Genomic DNA, 8,056 nt, shown 5'->3' on the forward strand with positions numbered 1-8,056 from the left:
GCGACTGTTATTCCATCTTTGGTTACAGAGGATGATAATGCAATGTTAGCAGCCACGCCATTGTTTGAGGAAATAAAGGATGCGGTTTCTGATATGAATGTGGACGGGGCTTCGGGGCCCGACGGATTTGGGGGATTTTTTTACCAGCATTTTTGGGACATTGTGTCTGCGGATGTGGTGAGCTCGGTGCAGGAATTTTTTTTACACGGGGGTGCTGATCCCTAAGGTCCCGGGTGCTTCTTCTATGGGGGACTTTAGGCCTATTGCTTTGGCGAATTTTCAGTTTAAAATTGTTACGTAAATTTTGGCGGGCAGGTTAACCTTGATTTGGATGCGCATTATATCCCCTCAGTAGAGAGGTTTTGTTCGTTGTGACATGATTGTGGGTAGTCATGGTTTAGCATGCTAAAGTGATTTTTTAGAGAAAAAAATTCATGTCAAAGTGAATACAGATGGTGGTGCATAACAATGGGGCTGGAGTTTGATACTGGAGCTTGATTATAGATCCAAGAGTGTGGCAGCAGGCAAAGTCCTAAGATGGATACAGTGTATTAGTGATAAGCTACGAAACACGGTTACGGACATTGACACCGGAAACATAACATAATTCAGTGTAATTACAAGAGTTGGTGTCGTGCCGGTGTCGGACACGACCAGGACACTCCTAATCCGAGGAGTGTTCGTGCTTCATAGGTGATAAGGTTTGGCAATTGGGAAGTGGTATTAGAAATTCTAAGAAATAAATTTATAGAACTCGTAAAGGATTGTGTGTGTTGTTGCTAAATTTGAGAGTTCGATGTCCATGATGTTTTATAAGCTTGATTCTTAAGCTTATAAAATCATTTTTTTCTTTCTTAAAAAAAAAAAACAATTGTTTAAAAAGCATTCAAGTTAAAAAAAATCTCTAAATATCAAAAGAGTTTCTCTCTCTCTTTTGTGTTAAATTTGTTTTTCAAAAGCTAATCAAAATTGTTATTTAATTTACAAATTTCCAGCATAAAATTCAGTGTTTATCAAAATCAAATTTGTTTAGACCTAAAGCAACCGGCCAACAACTGCATAGCTATCCGAGCAAACATGAAATAAAAACCACACAGTCGAAGACTTTTTAAGTTCACAATACCTATGAAAACCATTCAAAACTTGAATATATAGGAGTATATATTCAAAATTGCATAGTCACTTTTAAGTCTTAATACCGGTGAAAACCATTAAAAGCTTAAACGTCTACAACACTACCAGACAGCTAATTCGCAATGCATGTTTCAGTCTAAAAAGTCAAACATATTTTAGTTGAACATTTCCTCTTCATTGTCTGAACAGCATGGACTTTCGGTAAGGAATTGTTCCCAAAACACATCATTCACTCCTTGCCGAGCAGCTGCTTCGACTTGGACGTTACCTGAAGCCTCCTTTGGATCAACGGGGTCAGTTCTTGTCTGTATTCCTGTCAGTTCTCCTTCAGAAAGATTCTGAGAGAAAACATTGCTAGGAAGGTCGACCAAGCTACCTTCGGCAACAGGCTGCATGTGATCAACCTGAGACAATCGCCTATTCTTATTATAAGTTTCCAAATCCATGGATTCGATTTTGCGGGAAAGTAGTTCAACAATAAAAGAATCCTGAAGAGCTTTCTCAAAGAAGTTTTGCAAATTTGTCTGCTTCTTCTCCATGCCATCCAATCGCCGCTGAAAATCTTCCAGCTGAAGCTTTTCTGTATCAAGATAATTATAGCTTAGGAGTTTGGATTGAAGGGCATTTTTCTCGCGCAACAGCTTCTCTATTTCTTTCTCCAATGCTGCCCTTTCTGGATCTACAGCAGAACCCGGAGGATGACTATGACTGTGGATAGGTTTCTTGCGGTGTATATCCGTCAGAAGATGTTTTTGATCTTTTATAAATTTTTCATTGGCAAACTCCCAACGATCAGGATCTGCTTTCCGAAATCCCTAATAAAAAGCACACATAATTCTCATGACTAATTTTTATTACAGTTTTCTCTATGTAGATTCACTTTATTTGATCTGTGGTTTGTTTTTTCTGTTGTTATTTGTAGACTTGGAAAAGAAAACGGAGCAATGCATTGGGTAAGATTTTAGTGTTTCTGTTTTTAGCTCTCCACCACTTCAAAATTTCAAATTTTTGTTGCTTGATAATTTTGAATATATTTTCTTTGGGTTCTACTGCATATTTGAATTTATTCTACAAATAGATCTCATTTAGGATCTAATTTTGGGCCCCTTTCATCAAGGTGATGTTTTTTGAAGTGAAGTCTCGGCATATTTTAAGTCAAATTTTTTAAGAACTTACGAAGGAGGAGGTTTGACAAGTATTTATCTAGAAAAAAAAATGATTGTGGGTAGTCATGGTTTGGCATGCTAAAGTGATTTTGTAGAGAAAAGAATTCATGTCAAAGTGAATACTGATGGTGGTGCATAACAATGGGGCTGACGCTTGATTATAGATTCAAGAGTGTGGCAGCAGGCAAAGTCCTAAGATGGATACAGTGTATTAGTGATAAGCTAAGAAGCACGGATACAGACATTGACACCGGAAACATCACATAATTCAGTGTAATTACAAGAGTCGGTGTCGTGTCGGTGTCGCACACGTGTCCGACTCTAGGACACGCCTAATCCGAGGAGTGTCCGTGCTTCATAGGTGATAAGGTTTGGCAATTGGGAAATGGTATTAGAAATTTTAAGAAATAAATTTATAGAAGTAGTAAAGGATTGTGTGTTTTGTTGCTAAATTTGTGAGTTTGATGTCCATGATGTTTTATAAGCTTGATTCTTAAGCTTATAAAATCATTTTTTTCTTTCTTAAAAAAAAACTATTGTTTAAAAAGCATTCAAGTTAAAAAAAACTCTAAATATCAAAAAAGTTCTCTCTCTCTTTTGTATTAAATTTGTTTTTCAAAAGCTAATCAAAATTGTTATTTAATTTACAAATTTCCAGCATAAAATTCAGTGTTTAACAAAAAATACTCCCTCCGTCCCTTAATGTAACCCCCCTTTGCATTTTTCACATTTCTTAAGAAAAGTTGTCAGTGTAATTAATGTGTCTGTTTTGTGTATTAATATTACCAAATTGTCCTTTGTTTGTATGTGTATTAAATTTGACTATTCATATTTCAAGACAAATTAGTAGTATTAATTAGGGGTATGTTTAGGAAAAAAGTAATAAATGCATCTAGTAATTTGAAAAGGGGGTTACATTTAGGGACAAAAATAAAATCAAATGGGTGGTTACATTAAGGGACGGAGGGAGTACTTTTGAAAGAAGCTTTCAAACAAACATAACTAAAACATCAAAATCAAATTTGTTTAGACCTAAAGCAACCGGCCAACAACTGCATAGCTATCCGAGCAAACATGAAATAAAAACCGCATAGTCGAAGACTTTTGAAGTTCACAATACCTATGAAAACCATTCAAAACTTGAATATATAGGAGTATATATTCAAAACTGCATAGTCACTTTTAAGTCTTAATACCGGTGAAAACCATTAAAAGCTTAAACGTCTACAACACTACCAGACAGCTAATTCGCAATGCATGTTTCAGTCTAAAAAGTCAAACATATTTTAGTTGAACATTTCCTCTTCATTGTCTGAACAGCATGGACTTTCGGTAAGGAATTGTTCCCAAAACACATCATTCACTCCTTGCCGAGCAGCTGCTTCGACTTGGACGTTACCTGAAGCCTCCTTTGGATCAACGGGGTCAGTTCTTGTCTGTATTCCTGTCAGTTCTCCTTCAGAAAGATTCTGAGAGAAAACATTGCTAGGAAGGTCGACCAAGCTACCTTCGGCAACAGGCTGCATGTGATCAACCTGAGACAATCGCCTATTCTTATTATAAGTTTCCAAATCCATGGATTCGATTTTGCGGGAAAGTAGTTCAACAATAAAAGAATCCTGAAGAGCTTTCTCAAAGAAGTTTTGCAAATTTGTCTGCTTCTTCTCCATGCCATCCAATCGCCGCTGAAAATCTTCCAGCTGAAGCTTTTCTGTATCAAGATAATTATAGCTTAGGAGTTTGGATTGAAGGGCATTTTTCTCGCGCAACAGCTTCTCTATTTCTTTCTCCAATGCTGCCCTTTCTGGATCTACAGCAGAACCCGGAGGATGACTATGACTGTGGATAGGTTTCTTGCGGTGTATATCCGTCAGAAGATGTTTTTGATCTTTTATAAATTTTTCATTGGCAAACTCCCAACGATCAGGATCTGCTTTCCGAAATCCCTAATAAAAAGCACACATAAATAAACCATAACAAATTAAAACATACTTCATAATCAATTATTTATCATTAAAGCCATAAGAACTGCAAACTTATTTGAACGATTTACCATTAAATCTTTACAAGAATATTCTTCATTACACACATAAAAACTTCAGGAAGCAAATCTGGTGGTGGGCCTTAGTTTTTACTCATTGCCATAAGTGCATGATTTCTATTTTTCAATCATATCTAAGACTTAGATATCAATTTCAACAAGTTCAATAAATGAAAACCTAGATGCTTGAGATGTCTACGATGTAGAAGAGAAGTAGGATTAAACAATAAAAATCAGGGTGTTGGTATGCACTTAATGGGAAAATTTAACATTTAGGGTTCCAAAACACCCATAGGTTTGCCATGTGAAAGATTTGAAAATAAGGTAATATTTGTATAACTATGGCAGACACATCATGACTAACATGGGAAATTTTGGGTAAATCCTATCTCAAATTTAGTCCCTACCCTATAGAAACATGATAAATAGTCTCTAAAGTATATGAAACTCATAAATTTAGTCACAACAATTAAGATGTTAGAGACAAAATTGACGAATTTCAGTATACTTCAAAGATTAAATTGACGTATTTCATATACTTCAGGAACTACTTATCATATTTATATAGTTCAGGAACTAAACCGGAAATAGTGTGATATTCAGAGACTAAATTGATGGTTTTATTCATGATTCGATGTATCATCATTACCAAGATCCAGATGCTGCAGAAATATTCTTGATCGTTTTTCTTGAGGGCATTTAGAGTCCTAAATCACCCACCAATTCACACACGCACACCGAAAATTAAGACCTACGAAGCAAGGACACTCCTCGGATTAGGTGCGTCCTGGCGTCGGTGTCCGACACCGACACATATGATTATACTAAATTATGTCATTGTCGGTGTTTGCGTTTCATTGTTTGTGTCGTGTTTGGTGTCTGTGTTTTATGTTTCATAGAATAAAAGTGCCATACAAGACTATAATATCTCATCCATCTTTCAACATTCTCATGTCTCAACATTTTGTATCTCCAACTAAACTCAATGAAATTATCCAAATCTAAAGTTGTACCTAATTCTTATCTTACTAATCATTTTTTTCATCAATCTCTTAATGATCATGATCATCATTATAATCAATATCCACTAATTGAATTTCGATGAAGACACAATGAAACCAAATCATACAAATACAACAAACAATCAAGCAAAAACACAGTGAAAGACAATAACTAATTGATCATACAAAGTAACAATGAAATAATCAAAAGAAGCTTATAGCATGAATTGACTTACATAGGTATTGAGCTGACGGATGAAGCTGGAGAAATTGCTGTGTTTGAAATAGGTTGGGAGAAGAACGCGAGAGAATTCAGGAGGGTTCCAAACGATGAAGCTTTTGTTATCAGAGCTCCAAGAAACGATCTCATCTGTGGTGGGATCATCTACCATGTCATACGTCTTCTGAAGAAACGGTGCCATACCTTCTCTGCTTCCGTCGGCAGCAGTGGCTGATGATGATTGTGGTGCAGAATTCATTTTGTAACAATTAAGAGAGAGATGTTTTGACTTGAAGCTCTTTCTTGCTTAGGCTGGTCTTTGTTGGTGTTTGCTATTAGCATATATATACATCTGCCAGACAAAAATAAATAACTCAGGATTATTTTATTATTTATTAATTATTAGTATTATATAGTATTAATGATGATATTAGTAAAATATATTTTAAATTCTTAATTATTAGTATAAATTTGTGAATGTAACCATGATAACCAGAAAGTTTCATGTCATTTTGCAGAGTTTACTTCTGTATTTGTGAATGTTTAAAATAATTTTTTATTCTTGTCAAAAAAAAAATATTCAATATTAAATGTGTACATTGTAAATGGATAATATAGATAGATCTAGTAAATTTGGAAATGAGTTTAATTCTCATACTTTGTATATACGTAAATGTAAATACATTTTTTTTAGAGAAAATAGTTTATGTTTTTTTTTTCGAAGGAAGAAAATAGTTTATGTTAGTAATGTGAGTTTGGCACTTGACATCCACAAAAGACTCTGAGACATGTGTATTCTGATCCCTTTAATTTTATCATATTATTATTTGCAGGTATTTTATTGTTTTATACTATTAACTTCGATCTTGTGAGTTTGTTCGTAAATTCATCATTTATGTTTTTCAGTGATGTTTAATAATATACTCTATCAATACGAATGAATGAATATCGTTTTGTTTTGTTGAAAACAAATCTTCTTGCACTACAGATGTAGGTTAGTTAAATTCTTATCAACTATTTAACCAATCACAACCTATCATTTTTATCCTTCTTTAAAAAAAAAATATATCATTTTAAATGACTTAGAAAATACTTTTTTTTTGTTTTTGAAAAGGACGTTGAAAATAATTATGACTATATAAAATGTACATGTGATATTAATATTTATTAATTATTAATATTAAAAGGACGTTGAAAATAATTATGACTATATAAAATGTACATGTGATATTAATATTTATTAATTATTAATATTAATAAAGTGTATTTTAAATTTTTAAGTCAAACTATAAATTTTTTGCAGGAGACAATGATAGTTAACAAGTTAAATGTGATTTTGCGCTGTTCAATTTTGTACCGGTGAATGTTTAAAATAACTTTTTATTTTTGTAAAAAATATGGGTTAATTATGTTTTTGGTCCCTATAAATATATCAACTTATCATTTAAGTCACTCTAAATTTTTGTTACTTTTAATTCCTCAAGAAATTATCATCACCACTTTTGGTCCCTACTTTTTAGTCATTCATGTGTAACCTTCATATTTTTTAATGAATTTTTTATAGATGGGTAGAATATTATGGCATTCTCTCCGAAAAAAATGGATTTTTTTTTTAACAAAACATGAATTAAATATGAATTTTTAAGCACCAAAAACATGAAATATTCATATTTAATTCATATTTGATAGAACACTATGGCGTCATTTGATCCATGTAGCCGACCCCACTTAGTGGGATAAGGCTTGGTTGTTGTTGTTGTTGTTTTGTTAAAAAAAATTCCATTTTTTGGAAGATATTATCATAATATTCTACACATTTCTGGAAAATTTCATTAAAAAATATGAAGAATAGACATGAGTTGACTAAAAAGTATGGACCAAAAGTGGTGATGGAAAACATTTGAGGGACTAAAAGTCTAACAAAAAATTTTGGGAGACTAAAACGAAAAATTAGTGTATATATACCAAAACCATATTAACCCAAAAATTATTATACAAAATTAAAGACATATATGACACATAGGCATGGCAATAAACCCACCCCAAATTTGACGAGTACGGAACAAGTAACGAGGATATATATATAGATACTCCGAATTCATACCTGAACTCATCCTCAAATGTCAAAACTACTTTATTACATCTTTATTACGTCTTTTATTTGGTATGCCATGTTATGCCATGTTATTTGGTTTAATAATTTACATGTTATAAAAATTGTCATTGTCATTGATATTTAAAGGAGCAACCAAATCAATAAATTTGTACATTGTAAATGGATAATATAGATAGATATAGTGAATTTTCCTTAAAAAAAATAGATCTAGCAAATTTGGAAGTGAGTTTGATTTTCATACTTCGTATATATGTAAATATTTTTTTTATGGAAAATAGTTTATGTAAGAATGGCATGAGACATCCACCAAAGGTGTGAAGACATGTGTATTTGAATCACTATAATTTTGTCGTATTATTATTAATATGCATTTTTTTT

General features: G+C 32.9%; 1 protein-coding gene and 1 pseudogene across 1 annotated transcript; both read right to left on the bottom strand.

Annotated features, from left to right (window-relative positions):
• Positions 1-1,105: 1,105 nt before the first annotated feature.
• Positions 1,106-1,967, bottom strand: LOC146914790 (heat stress transcription factor A-5 pseudogene; annotated as a pseudogene).
• Positions 1,968-3,299: 1,332 nt separating this feature from the next.
• Positions 3,300-5,861, bottom strand: LOC146914791 (heat stress transcription factor A-5-like). The gene is made up of 2 exons (XM_085716184.1): positions 5,579-5,861; positions 3,300-4,246 (listed from the first exon to the last, which is right to left on the bottom strand). Exons 1-2 carry the CDS (start codon positions 5,819-5,821, stop codon positions 3,587-3,589), a joined length of 903 nt encoding a protein of 300 aa, XP_085572310.1. The 5' UTR covers positions 5,822-5,861; the 3' UTR covers positions 3,300-3,586.
• Between the last annotated feature and the right edge of the window lie 2,195 nt (positions 5,862-8,056).

The sequence above is a fragment of the Medicago sativa genome, chromosome 6 (assembly GCF_051527215.1).
Source record: "Medicago sativa cultivar Bolivia chromosome 6, Bolivia_mono, whole genome shotgun sequence".
Taxonomy (NCBI): Eukaryota; Viridiplantae; Streptophyta; class Magnoliopsida; order Fabales; family Fabaceae; genus Medicago; species Medicago sativa.